The following is a 14,042-nucleotide window of genomic DNA, read 5'->3' as shown; positions in this document are numbered from 1 at the left end:
CATGCTCGCCGCTCGCCGCTCGCCGCTCGCCGCTCGCCGCCCGCCGCCGTCGCTTGGCTGGGGACCTGCGCTCCTGGAGCGTCTGCAACCCGGCCCTGCATCCCGCCTGAGCATCTCGCGCCCGGCCATGACGGCGCACTCCTTCGCCCTCCCGGTCATCATCTTCACCACGTTCTGGGGCGTCATCGGCATCGCCGGGCCCTGGTTCGTGCCGAAGGGACCCAACCGCGGGTAAGGAAGGTGCACGGGCCTTGGATCGCTGCGGCTCCTTCTCCCGTCCCGTGACCGGGCTCATCCCCCACACCGTGGGCGCGTAGGCTTCCTGTTCTGCAGCGAGCGCCCGCCCCAGGGTCTCCGCCTGACCCCGCTCCCCCGAAGTCTGCGCCTGGGTCGCCTTCAGCTTGGAAACAGGCAGCGGGGTTGGGGGCGCAAAGGCAGATTCCGAAGGTAAAGACAGGGTGGCGGCCTCCTGCAGGTGGGCTCTGATGCGGCCGCTGCCCTGCTACTGGCCCTGTGACCTTAAGCAAATGTCAGGCCTCAGCTTCTTCATAGGTAATGCGGGCATGAAATAACGCACTTACCAGGGCATGGCGTATGGCATGTGTGGGATAGTTTAGGCTGGGATTATGTATTGAAGGTTCCCTAGCAGATGTCTGCGCCGTTCACCAGTTCCTGCTTCCTGGTATCCTCAGCTGTAAAGCCCCCTCCTCTTTGACTAGGAGCTCCGGGAGGTCAGAGGTTGTTTTATACGGCTCTGGCTTCCCAGTGCCCAGTGGCGATTGGCCCCAGGTGCAGAACAATGTTCAAGAAGGGATTGGGTGCCGATATCTGCAACACCAACTTGCAATGCTTTCTTCAGGTTAGAGGTCCTGGGCCCTGGTTCCAACTGGGTCTAACTTTGGCAGGAGATGCTTGGACATATGGGTGTTGCCTTTGTCCTTAAAAATCTCCAGGGATCAGGGATCCGCTGCTTCACTTTATAAACCATTTTAGTGTCTCATCTGTCTTGCAAGCCTTGGTGAGTTCTTTCTTCAGTCTAAAGTCTTTCCTGCTGCATTTTAAGCTTCTGTCTTCAGTCTGAGTGGACACAAACTAATCCCTGTTCTTTTTAGAACAATTTACTCAGCCTTAGAAATGGCTCAGCCTTAGAAATGGCTTCTGTCCCTGTCTCCTGCTCTGATGTTTTCTTCCCCTTGCCCAGTGAATGTTGAGTGCCAGAGACCACTCCATGGTCACATGGTGCAGGGCCTTTTCCCAACTTGTCTGCCTGAAGATGAGAAATAGTGGGTGATGGAGAAAGGTGATGGAGGGAAGGATTTCTCGGGTAACTTAGAGGCAGTCAAGGTTGGTTTTACTTGGGGGTGGGGGGAGCTCCTGGGGTTGGGCCAGGCTGAAGCCAGGAGGCAGGAACTCCACCTGTGGAGTTGGCAGGGAGCGAAGTACTTGAAGCATCGTGTGCTGCCTCCCAGGAAGCTGGAATTGAGCAGAGCTGGGACTCAAGCCGAGGCGCTCCGGTCTGGAATGTGGGTGTCCCAGGCAGGGTCTTACTGCTACACCAAACTCCTAGCTCCAGACTTGGAGTTTTTATTTTTCATCTTGTAATTCCCACCGTAAGTAAACCTCAGCCTCCTGAGGGTGGCACTGTGGAAAGCCAGAAGGAACGGAACTGACCCCGAGGGTTCTTTCTCTGGCCCTGGCCATGCCTTCTGAGCGTGCTGGCTCCATGGGCTGGACCTGTGTCCTCCTTCTGTTGCAGAGTGATCATCACCATGCTGGTTGCCACGGCTGTCTGCTGTTACCTCTTGTAAGTATCACTCTCCTGGCCTTTGTCCCCCGCTCTTGCCCTCCCCCAGCCTCCTCCCATCTGTTCTGGTAGTGAACTCCTCTTGAAAGACTGGATGTATAGAGTACAGGAGTGGAGGCAGAAGTGAACTCCAGGCCCTGGCTCTGGCTCTGACACCAGCGTGTCACCTGGTTGAGCTCTGCAAGCCCGTGGCCACCCTTTTCTCATCTGTGGATCGGCTCAGTGCTGTCTGTGCCTGACGGGTCATCAGAGTCGCCTGGAAAGGGTCTTCAGACAGCTTTCAGAGCTCCAGCTAGACTCAGTGCTGTCTGTGCCTGACGGGGCATCAGAGTCGCCTGGAGAGGGTCTTCAGACAGCTTTCAGAGCTCCAGCTAGACTCGGTACGTCACAGCTCCAGGACCGGCACGTGGGAGCCCCTGTTTCTTACTGAATGCATCAAGTGTCTGGAATGCAGCCAGCTTAGAACCACAGGGCGAGAGCAGCCTGTCTTCAAACTTGGGAAAGAGACCCTGGGGCTGGAGAAAAGACACGAGACTCGGGAACCCGGACAGTGTGAGGAAATCAGTTCCCAAGTCCTCTGTGTCTGTATGTCTGTCTAAAATGACCATGCCCAACAGCCGCTTCCTCCTAACAAAACCCAGCCCAGTCCTGCTGTGAGTTTGCTCTATGTTAAACCATCCTGGCTGGCAAACTCAGGGCTAAGTTCCAGTTCTAGGTTTTGAGGTGGCCTCTGTGATTCATCTGGCCACACGAAGCCTGCAGGGTTCTTATACATCATCTTGACATAGTTGCATGTTCCTAACTTAGGACAGTCAAGACAGGGTGGGGAGAAGGTGAGATGCTGATTAAAAACAGTTGGTATATTCCTCAGGACTGTTTCAAACATTGAGTTGATTGCAGATTTGCTCAATGTTATTGTAGTTAAAGTCTGCTTTTGCGATGAGGTTGTTAACTAGTTCTATTAGTTCTCTTTCTCTAATTTTACCTTACATGATGTTTAATATTTCCTACCTTACACGCACACAAACTAAAATTTGTTAAAGCTAATGTTGACTCTTAGATATTAATTTGCGTCCATGGAGATGCATGGTTGTTTCAGAATTCTCTCTGGACAGAGCAGCTCTGAGGCCCTTTCTCCAGTTCTGGTTCATGGTGCTTCAGAGCTTGACAGATTGACCTCACCTGACCTGGGGAGGACCTCCCAGTGGCCCAGAGTTGGTGGATCAGAGACTGGGACATACAGGCTGGGGGAGCCCAAGGAAATGCAACAAGGTGTGGGCTAATCACAAATGCAGGCCACAAATGAGATGCAGACAGGTAAAATATGGGGCCATGTCAGGAAACACCACAGCTGGAAATGACCACACATACCTGGGGAGCCCACGGCCACTGTTCAGCAGCTAATGACTTCTGGTGACTTCTAGTCCGTCGGGCACTCTGCAGGCTGTGCAGGGATAGTCAGAACAAAAGGTCAGGCAGCACCCTTCAAGTGGTCCCGGGAGACTTCCAGAGTCTTGAGGCCTGCTACAGTGGGCAAAGTGGGAAAGCTTGGCCCAAGTGCTGGGGTCAGGTTTCTGGGGGCAGCCTTGCCTCCTCTATAATCCCAGGTCCTGTCCTAATTCAGGGACCTTAACAGATCTACAGAAAACCAAATCGAGCCAAACCAAAGCCCCATACGCCTATAGAGGGTGCGGGTGATTCCACAGGGCAACACAGGCCCTGCAGTCTTTGAGTCAGTCACATACTCCCTGGGAGGGGGAGGAAAGTGTGCCCAAGGTCCCCCTGTGAACCTGGGGCAGGCTGCTCTTATGCCCGGCACCCCCTTACTCTGTGTCCCTGGCAGCTGGCTCATCGCCATCCTGGCTCAGCTGAACCCCCTGTTTGGACCGCAGCTGAAGAACGAGACCATCTGGTACGTGCGCTTCCTGTGGGAGTGACCAGCCCCAGGTACGGGGACATGGTGGGGGGGAAGGGAAGGGAAGGGTAGGGCCTTGGTGGGGGCTCCCATTTAGATTCAGGCATTTAGTTATTTAGGAAAATGAGCAAGTAACAGGCTGGGTACTGAGTGCTTGCCAGCCTGTCACAGTGTCAGGCTCCAGGAATAAGACAAGACCCACAGTCCCCTAGTCCCTGTTCTCTCACGGGGCTTCCTCCTGACATACCTGGGTGTGAGACTGGCTCAGCGTCCAGCAGGAGGGGGCCAGGAGTGGTGAGACACCACTGGGCGGGGGCTCTCCAGGGAGGACAACGCAGTGACCCTTCAGTGTGATATGTGTTTCAGGTGCCTCAGCTCTCTGGATGACCCTGGCTCGATGTCCCTGATGACCCCTCCAAGCCTGCCCTCCCCCCACAGCTGCAAAGTCCTTTCTGCTGGTACCTGAGACCTGCACTTGCAGGGCCCACCTGTCCCAGCCCTCGGGGAAAGCCCTTTGCTCAGAGTCAGGTTGGAGCGGGAGCTGTCCTGCCCTTACTTTCCCACTGCTCCCAACACCATGGGATGTGGCTTACAAAGCAGCCCTGTTGCCATCTGCTGTCTGCTGTCTGCTGTCTGGGGCTCTGTTGGTTTATGTCACAGGCCTCTCTCAGCTCTGGCATGGATTATTTAATTTGTGGCACATCTAGGTGTGCAATTCTTGAAAATATTAGAGTGACAGAAATATTAGCTCACACAAAGCACAGTAACTTGGGTCAAGAGTGACAGGGGTGTCGAGTACCCTTTGTAGCTACAAAGTTACACTGGCTTGCTCAGTAGGCTGTGTCTCACAATATTCCGTTTCCCCTTCTTTCAGCTGCCCCCAAACACCCTGTGTGGAAGAGCCCATCCCCTTCCCTGAATCTCAGTCTGAGCACAGCCGCTCCTACCTGGAGATACCTGGACCCTGCCTCATCACACCGTGACAGGGGCAGGTTTCAGAGCCTCTCGGCAGCCATGAGCAGAACTGGAGATACAGAGGGATAGGTGACAGCACCATTTGAGTGGCACTGTGGGTGCTGCCCCCATCCCACCCCCACCCCCAGTTCCTGAGGCCTTTGCCCCCTGAGTGTACTTGGCTGGGTACTGGGGATGATGAGGGACTTGGAGGCACAAGCACACTGGGTCAGAGCAAGGGGGACAGGGTCCCTCCAGCCTGTGCACTCACTCATCAAGCAGAATGAGCTGGGATGCCAGACCCCGCCTGGAACTCTCAGACCTAATGGGACAGAGCCTGCCCACCTGGCCTGATCCCCAGCAGGTGGTCCATCCACACTGCCTCTCCGGGGGAAGAAAGGCCAGCCCCACCTATTTATTGACTATTTATTTGGCACTCTGTCCCATGGAGCAGGCATCATTCTTGGAACAGCAGTAGAATGTGATGTGTCTCGCTCAGATTTCTTGGTTCTGGGCATGCCAACTGCTCAGAGCACAGATCGAACTTCCCATGGATCTCCCCGACCCACCCACCCCAGCTCCTCTCCTCTCCTGGCCTCTGCAGCCTTCCTGTAGAGTGGAGGGTGTTGAGCATGACTTGTACTGAAAATCTGGTTTATGTCTAATAAAAAATGGTGATGGTCTATTACCCTTGGCCTCTGCCAACTTTGCTGGCTGCTACTCTCCTGGCTACCTTTTTCTCACTTCTTCTGTGGGGAGCAGCTCGGACTAGACTGTTACTGGAATTAAGACTTATTCTATGCATCTGCTCTCCCACAATATGGCGCTGGGAGAGGAGAAAACAGCTTCTACCCAGCTGCCTCCAGTTCAACCAATAAACAGCAGGACCTGCTCCTGATTGGAGGAGAGCAGCGTACTCGGCGTGTGGGCAGCCGAGTTGGGATTGGCAGAGGAGGACTATAAAGGAGGAGAGAGACGGCATGCACCAGGAACATCTAAGGGGAACATCTGTGCAGCCCCCGAGAGAGCCGGCCGGCGGTGTGCCGCTCCCCTGCGGAAGTGGGGAAAGCGGCCAGGGGGAACCGCCCTTCCACGGAGGAGGAAGGGACAGTAGCCAACCCAGGAAGAACCAGCAGCAAACCCGGGGAGGGCCGAGCAGACAGAAGAACAGCGCAGGGTCCTGTGTCGTTCCTCCACGAAGAGGGGGAGCGACATAATGGTGCCGTGACTCGGATAGGAAGCCTAGGCAGGACTTAGTGTCGTTCCTCCATGAAGAGGGGGAGCAACATCTTCAGTGGGTAAATCTGAGGAACAGGAGAGGGGGCTGGCAGCTGACAGCTTTGGAGCTGTAGTTATGTGACCTGGACACGGAGGACCACGTTTTCCTGAGACCTGGTGGAAGATCTGGGTCCCGCCGACTGTGTTGGTTTCAGCCCAAAGCTGGGCCTGGCAGAAGGAGGAGGAGGAGGAGGGCTGATTGGTGTGGAACCTTGACCACCACTGCCCTGTGCCCCAGGTGACAAGAGGCATGCCACCTGGGGTGTGCAATAAAGCAGGTCCCCACTGTCTCTAGAGTGAGGCCTGATTCATTCCTAAATATCTGAGGGCCGGGAACCTGCCTGCACAAGGTGCAGTGAGAAGAGGGAACTGGACACTTCAAGGCCAGGGCCTGTAGCTGTGGGGATGTCCAGGAGGGTGGGAGTTGCAGAGAGGAGAAAGGTAGAACCTGGCTCTGAGGGCTGGAAGCCATGAAAGTGTCCTGAAGCTAGGATGTGACACAGTCTGGTTTATCTCCCGGGTGCACAGTAGACAGGAGGCTGGGTTGGACTTGGGTTGATAGGCACCCAGGTGGTTGTGGTGTGGGGACAGAAGAGTAGGTGGGAGCAGGACATGGCCATGCACTGGTTGTGGAGGGGGAAGGCAAGGCTGGTGCTGCCAGCTGTGTACCCAATACTGCTCTGTGATGACCAACAGGGACAGAGAGTGCCATGTGCCTGGCCGGTGGGAGCACAGGTAGGAGCAGGTTTGACAGGGCATGTGATGCACTGGGATTTCCCCGTTTCCTTCCAACTTGGGCATGTCCAGGATGTCCCTATGGAAATGTCCAGAAAGTGGTTGACGGGATAGGCTGAAGGTCAGAAGAGTGTGGTCTGAAGATGCAGGGTTGAAGTCATCAGCTTAAAAGAACTGCTGCTCCCTGGGTTGATGGCAGTTGCCGAGGGGGTCCAGAGAGAAAGGCTGGGAAGAGAGCCCCCAGAAATGCCAGGGTTTAGGGAGTGGGCAGGTGAATATGAGCCCATATCGGGTGGCAGGAGGCAGGAGGAGAAGCAGGTGTGTAGAACGCCAGGGAATCCAGAAGAAGAGTGGTTCAGGAGGAGGGAGGTGTCCAGGGTATCACCTGCCCCACTTCTACCACTGCTCCACCCCCACGAAGTGAAGTGGGCTGGCAGCAGTGGGCTGGCAGGTGAGAAACAGGAGTGACCTCTGAGGGGAGGACCCTGTGGACCCCGTGTCCAGCACTCTCCCCTCCGCTTCCTTTTGTGAGGACCAGGTTCCTCTTAAAGTTTTCTCCACCCTGCAGAGTGAGCAGGCTTGGTCAAAGATAAACCAAGCTGGACATCAGTTAATGCTAGGAAAGGAGATTTTTCTTCAGTTTTCGTACCGACAGCAGGGGAAAGAGCTGAGCGCCATCCAGACTTGCGCAGAGGTGGGAGGGAACCGATCTGGAGCTCAGCTTGCATCAGAGAAGTGGAAAACTGCAGAGGGTTGGTGAGTGTCCTGTGATCAGGCCTGCAGGGTCTGCTCGTCGGCAGTGGCCAAAGTTAGGATTCTGTCCTCCCAGAGCTGGAGACGCAGGCCCCCGCATTCCTGATGATGACATTTCAACAGAATGTCTTCCAGACCCTTGAGAAAGACACCCCTGGGTAGTAGGAGAAACACACAAACAAGGGTACACAGATTCAGGGGAAGTTTGAAATAAATTTATTTTGTTGGAAAATAATTTGAAATTTATGCCTAATTTTCTCATAACATACATTCCTCACAAAGTTTGTAAAGGCCCCTCCCGTAGTATCTCTGAGAGAAAGAGGAAAGATTTACAATTGTAACCCCCTCTTTTTTTAAGATTTATCTTTTTGAAAGGCAGAGTTATACACACACACACACACACACACACAGAGAGAGAGAGAGAGAGAGAATTCCATCCCCTGGTTCATTCTCCAAATGGCCTCAATGTCCAGGGATAGCCAGGCCAAAGCAAGGAGCCAGGAACTCTTTCTTGGTCTCCCACTTGGGTGGAGGGATCCAAGTACCTGGGCCAGCTTCTACTACCTTCACAGGTACATTAGCAGGGAGCTGGATGGGAAGTGGAGCAACCAGGGCTCAAACTGGCGCTCAGATAATAACCCACCATGCTGAGACACACCCCCACCTTTTTTTTTATGTTTTAAGTAAAAGCTTGAGGGCCTATCTCAAGTGTTGTCTGGAACAAACAAAATTCTTTTGAATAGCTGTGAGCTTTTTCAAACAGATTAAAAGAGGGCTGTGTGGCCCCAGGGATGCAGCTTTGGGCTGCTGGAAGCAGGGTTGGTCCAGTTCCCTAGAGCAAGAATTTGGATGCAGTCATTATTTATAGAAATGTCTTGTATATATGTAATTTGTATACAGAGAGATTTCTTTATAGTTCTGTTTTCCAAACAAGATCTCTCTCCCCCACTATGTGGTAGGGACATCCAATAGTGAATTTCAGCCTTTGACGGATCCACAGGGGACTTAAATTAAGCAAAAGATCTCTAGAAAGAGGCAACGGCTCAGAGTACCCCAAAACCATACTAGGTGGAGAGTGGGGAAGCAACCTAGAGAGCACCCTGAGAGAGGGAGACAAAGTCTTGGTGGCCAACCAGGTTATGCTGTGCACAAGGAGCGTCAGCAGAGGGCAGGGCCTACATGCAGCATAGACACCTCCAGAGAGCAAGTCCAAGTTACGCAGTACCCTGGGCGTGGGTGTTTGAGATGGTGGCCCAGAGCCAGCTTTGAGCAGGGAGCCCTGGTAATTCCCCAGACAGCACTGTAGTGGGAATGAAATGTCCTTCCAGCATATTTAACGCAAATGGCTAACATGTGTCGAGCAGTTAACCTGTTGCAAGACAGAGAGCTGAGGAACCCTGCCAGCTTAATGGGGCTACCAGCCCCCCTAAACAATCTGGGACCTTTTCCCAACTCAGCAGCCCCAAGAGATCTGGCACGCTGCAGGCTACGGCAGAAGTAGCTGCCAGCCTGGATTGTTTCTCAGTGGGGACTAGGAGGTGCTGTTTCTGCTGGCCACAGGCTCACCTCTCCTTGTGCATTCTGATGGCTTTGAACAGAAAGAGGATCACTGAGTCCTGGGGACGTGAGTAGCTGCAGGTGAACCACGAAGGCACTGCTCTAGGTCAGCTTGTCCGTGCCCTGGAAGTGACCTGTTTACAAACCCTGGGTTTTCCCAGAATGAAATCAGTTGGCAGGGTTTCCTTGACTTGGTACACCAGCAAAGAGAGGGCCAAAGTCCTGTGCTAATTCACGTCGCATTCTGGTTAACAAATCTCACTTGTTGGGGAGATGTGAGTCACCGAATACAAGCTTCAGTTGGACGAGGGGAATGAACTTAAGAGACCCAGTGTATAATAGGATGACTGTAATGAAATCACATAGTAGAAAATTGGTAATAGATTTTAAGTGTTTTCTACACACACACACACATATAAAATAAATGAGGTAACAGGTTAAATTATTCAATTTAGCCATTCCACTGTGTGTGTGTATGTGTGTATTCCAAAACATCCTGTTGTATACCCTGAATGTATACAATTTTGTCAATTAAAATTTTTTTTAAATAATTAACCATCAAAACAACCCATAGACTGCTGGGATGGAAGCCAGGTACATTACGACACTCTCCCGGGATGGAGCAAGACTTGGCTTGGTGAGACGCTTTTCAGTGGTTTTTTCACGAGTTCTCACAGGCCCAGGGACCAGTTCTGGAATCACGCTCCAAATCTGGTCTGCAGTGGTATGTCTCAGTGTGGAGTATAATGCACCTATATGAGTGATAGAGGATGAACTGGAACGCTTGAAGATGCACGTGTCTGGGCACCAATCACCACACCCATTCAGGTTAGAGCCTCACAGGTGGACAACAGACTTTGCATTTCTGAACAATGTTTATTTGTTTTCATCTATGTTAAAGTGAGAGAGAGAGAGAGAGAGAATCTTCCATCCACTGATTTACTCCCCAAATGGCCATAACAGCCAGGACTGAACCAGGCTGAAGCCTGGAGCCCAGAACTCCATCCCAGTCTCCAATGTGGGTGGCAGGCAACAATGACCTGTTGTTGTCTCCAAGGATACATTAGCAGGAAGCTGGACCTGAAGTGGTGGAACTGAGACTCTGAACCAAACCGGTGCTCGGATACGGGTTGGGGGTGTCTGTCCTGAGTGGCTGCTCAGCCTGCTCTGCCACAACATCCTCCCCCAGACTGCATTTTCAGCCAGCTCCCAGGGACATGGGCGCTGAAGCTTTGCAGTACAGGGTCTCCCGACCTCAGCCCCGTCGACAGTTTGAACTAATTCTCTGGGCTGGGGGAGGTTGGGGGCACTGTCCTGTGCATGGTGGGCTGTGTAGCAGCACTGCTGACCTCCCACATGCCAGATGCCAGCAGAACCCTGTCCCTGCCCCCCATGGTGACAGTCCTAAATGTCTCTAGCCACTCAAACAGTCTTTGGGGGAGGCCTCCTCTCTACTTCCCCCCGTGTTGGGAACCACTACTGTAGAACCTCAACCCCTGAAATGATTTCCTAATTTAGTCATCATCCTAGAATCCCTGCAAAAGGAGGTTGGGAAGCCCTGAGGGAAGCTGGGCTCCTGCCCACCCCAGAGTGTCCTTCACTTGGCTTTCTCCACAGACCAGGAGACCATGCTTCAGGGAGAAGGAAGCACCCACACTTTCAGGGAGTACAGGGGGTCAGAGCAGGCATGAATCCCAGCACGGGTAGCTGGGGGTTCCATGGAAGCCACGTAAGGCAGGGAGCCCAGGCATTGTTCTTGAGCCTAGCTAATCCCTGAGCTCAACCTCCAGGCATCTCCTTCCTGAAAAGGTGGGTGGATAATGGTTGCAATGCAGATTCTTAGGAACCCACAGCACCAGGCCAGGGTTGTAGGTTAAATTATGGCTTATGACATGGGCATTCCATATCCAAATGCTGGTTCAAGTCCCTGCTACTACTCTGCTTCTGATCCAGGTTCCTGCTGATGTGCCTGGGAAGGCAGCATAATGCCCTGCCACCATCTGGGAGACTTGGATGGAACACCTGGCTCAGCTCTGGCTGTTGTGGCTATTTGGGGAATGAACAAGCAAATGGAAGATGTGTATGTGTGTGTGTGTGTGTGTGCCCCTCTAACCCTATCATTCTGCCTTTCAAAAACACATAAATTAATAGTTTTTTAAAAAAGAAAGAAACCCACAGCACCTGTTGATTCCCTACCCTGAGGATTAAGGGCCATGACAGCAGCAGGGTCTTCTTGCTTACTGAAAGCTGCCCAGGACACACTGGGGCGGTGACTCTTCTCTGACAGGATCCTTGGACCCTGAAGAACCACTGCAGATTCGTCAGTCTCAGTTGCAGTGCCAGGTGCAACAGCCTGGCTCCTGATCAGCAGCAGGTGATTCAGCAAACCCATTTTTCTTCCTCTACCAGCCTCCCAGGAGCAGTTCACCTTCACTGAGCAGTTCAGCTTTGGGGTTAGGGTGCAGAGCCCGACTGCTGGGGCTCCACTTCCAGCTCCACCAATTAGCGGTTAAGTGAACATGACTTCATCCTTCTGAGTTTCAGCTGTGTGGATGCATTGGTATAGTAACAGTAGAGCCTGCGTGCTGGAGGTTGTGAACAGGAACTGAGGTCATGGATTAAAGCGCCTGGCTGATCACTAGATGCCAACTACTCATCGGATAAATTTTTACACAGTGTCTCTTCAGTTCTGTGCAGCATTTCATGTTCCCAGGGCACCAGGATCGCTATTTCTTCCCCCTAAACAGCCAACAACCTGTGTACTTTTTTTTTTTTTAATTTATTTATCTTGGAAGTCAGAGTTACAGACACACACACACACACACACACACACACACAGAATCTTCCTTGTGCTGGTTCACTCCTCAGATGGCACAACAGTCAGTGCTGGGCTAGGCAGAAGCCAGGAGCCAGGAGCTTCATCCGGGTTTCCCAGGTGGGTGCAGGGCCCCAAGCACTTGGGCCATATTCTGCTGCTTTTCCCAGGCCATTAGCAGACAGCTGGAATAGGAGTGGAGGAGACAGGACACCAACCAGCACCCATGTGGCATGTCGGTGGTGCCAGCCCCACCCTGTGTGCTTTGACATGTGAAACAGGACCTGGGGAACAGTGCAGTGAAAAATTCCCAAGGTTTGCTTCTGTATCTGCATGTCTGTCTGGTTCAAAAGTCCTACATTTATAAATGTCGTGTCCTCCCTGTAAAAACATGGATGTTTTTGTGCGGTGGAGGCAAGGGAGAAGGTGCTAGAATTGCTATGCTGATTCTAAAGTTCTCAGGGAAATACAAACATGAAAGGAATAACAAGTATATTTCTGGAAAAGCAGAATGATGAGAGGGAAACTGGCAGCTATTAAAAAGTGATACAGTAGCCGGCGCCGTGGCTCAACAGGCTAATCCTCCACCTTGCAGCGCCGGCACACCGGGTTCTAGTCCCGGTTGGGGCGCCGGATTCTGTCCCGGTTGCCCCTCTTCCAGGCCAGCTCTCTGCTATGGCCAGGGAGTGCAGTGGAGGATGGCCCAGGTGCTTGGGCCCTGCACCCCCTGGGAGACCAGGAAAAAGCACCTGGCTCCTGGCTCCTGCCAGGATCAGCACGGTGCGCCGGCTGCAGCGGCGGCCATTGGAGGGTGAACCAACGGCAAAGGAAGACCTTTCTCTCTCTGTCTCTCTCTCTCACTGTCCACTCTGCCTGTCAAAAAAAAAAAAAAAAAAAAAAAAAAAAAGTGATACAGTTACAATTTGCTGAGCAACAGATATTAAAACAATGGTGTTGGCACATGAACAAATTAATAAATGGGAGAAAATAAGAGTCCAGAAATGAACTTAAATTTGCAATTAGGAATTAAGAATATAACAAGCATGGTGAAAAAGAGATGAGCAAGACAGCAGATACAGTCCAATGTCTGGCAACAAAATAAACGCAGATGGATGGAAATTTAACAAATTTAAATGGAACTATAAATGTACTACAAGAAAACACTGAAGAGAATCAAAAAATATTACGTAATGGGGAAGGTCTATCTAAGGGAAAGAAAAAAAATAGAAAACCAGAAGCTATAAAGATTAAGCTTCACTAAATTAAAATGCAAATTTCCTGCAAGGCAAAAACAGCACAAGTAGCTCAAAAGACAAAGGACACAAATAGGCAATTCACAAGAGAAGTAATATGGAAGACTTGTGGCCACGAAAAGGTGCTAGCCATCATTTATAATTAAGAAAAGCAAATTGAGAGCCGGCGCCGTGGCTCAATAGGCTAATCCTCCACCTTGCGGCGCCAGCACACCGGGTTCTAGTCCCGGTTGGGGCGCCGGATTCTGTCCCGGTTGCCCCTCTTCCAGGCCAGCTCTCTGCTATGGCCAGGGAGTGCAGTGGAGGATGGCCCAGGTGCTTGGGCCCTGCACCCCATGGGAGACCAGGAAAAGCACCTGGCTCCTGGCTCCTGGCTCCTGCCATCGGATCAGCGCGGTGCGCCGGCTGCAGCGGCGGCCATTGGAGGGTGAACCAATGGCAAAGGAAGACCTTTCTCTCTCTGTCTGTCTCTCTCACTGTCCACTCTGCCTGTTAAAAATAAAAAAAAATTAAAAAAAAGAAAAGCAAATTGAAACAACAATGTCACTCTATTACCTATTATATTAGCAAGGTACAAAATTATTGTAACAGACTGCAGTAGACTATGCCTCTAAAAGCAAAATGTCAAAATATTTGAAATAAAACAAGAGAATAACTTTGTGACATCAGGAAAAGGGAAGCGCTTCTAAAGCGGCCTGGGAGAAGGCAGTCAGGGTACTTACTACTGAGTAGTTGCCCATGCGCTGCCTCCTGTCTGCTCCTTGGCTGTAAGTTACCACTTGTGCTTTCTGGATCAGGAGTTGAGCACGATCTCTCTTCTGAGCTGTAAGCACCCTCCCTGCGGCCATCCCCTTAAAGAGTCTTCCTTACCATCCCTAACAAGTGTGAGTAATTTTTCTTTCACACTGTAACATTTCCCATTTTAACATGCTAATAAAGAAATTGACACTGCTGTCTCTGAAGGGTAGAGAGGAGACC

The 14,042-nt window shown here is 51.9% G+C and overlaps 1 protein-coding gene across 3 annotated transcripts; it reads left to right on the top strand.

Moving 5' to 3' along the window:
• ATP6V0E2 (ATPase H+ transporting V0 subunit e2) lies at window positions 1-5,361 on the top strand. Of its 3 annotated transcripts, none has more exons than XM_051836984.2 (5): window positions 1-231; window positions 1,757-1,804; window positions 3,648-3,716; window positions 4,086-4,177; window positions 4,594-5,361. In XM_051836984.2, the coding sequence occupies exons 1-5, from the start codon at window positions 2-4 to the stop codon at window positions 4,761-4,763; spliced, it is 609 nt and encodes a 202-aa protein (XP_051692944.2). In that variant the 5' UTR covers window position 1; the 3' UTR covers window positions 4,764-5,361. The 3 variants fall into 3 exon arrangements, 2 of the variants coding, with proteins under 2 accessions (XP_051692944.2, XP_008248312.1); XR_011390313.1 differs by having other exon boundaries at window positions 3-231; window positions 3,648-3,751; XM_008250090.3 differs by lacking the exon at window positions 4,594-5,361 and having other exon boundaries at window positions 9-231; window positions 3,648-3,751; window positions 4,086-4,444.
• Window positions 5,362-14,042: the final 8,681 nt, after the last annotated feature.

The sequence above is a fragment of the Oryctolagus cuniculus genome, chromosome 7 (assembly GCF_964237555.1).
Source record: "Oryctolagus cuniculus chromosome 7, mOryCun1.1, whole genome shotgun sequence".
Taxonomy (NCBI): domain Eukaryota; kingdom Metazoa; phylum Chordata; class Mammalia; order Lagomorpha; family Leporidae; genus Oryctolagus; species Oryctolagus cuniculus.
The sequence above is the reverse complement of the archived record's forward strand: the minus strand, read 5'-3'. Positions and strand labels throughout refer to the sequence as shown.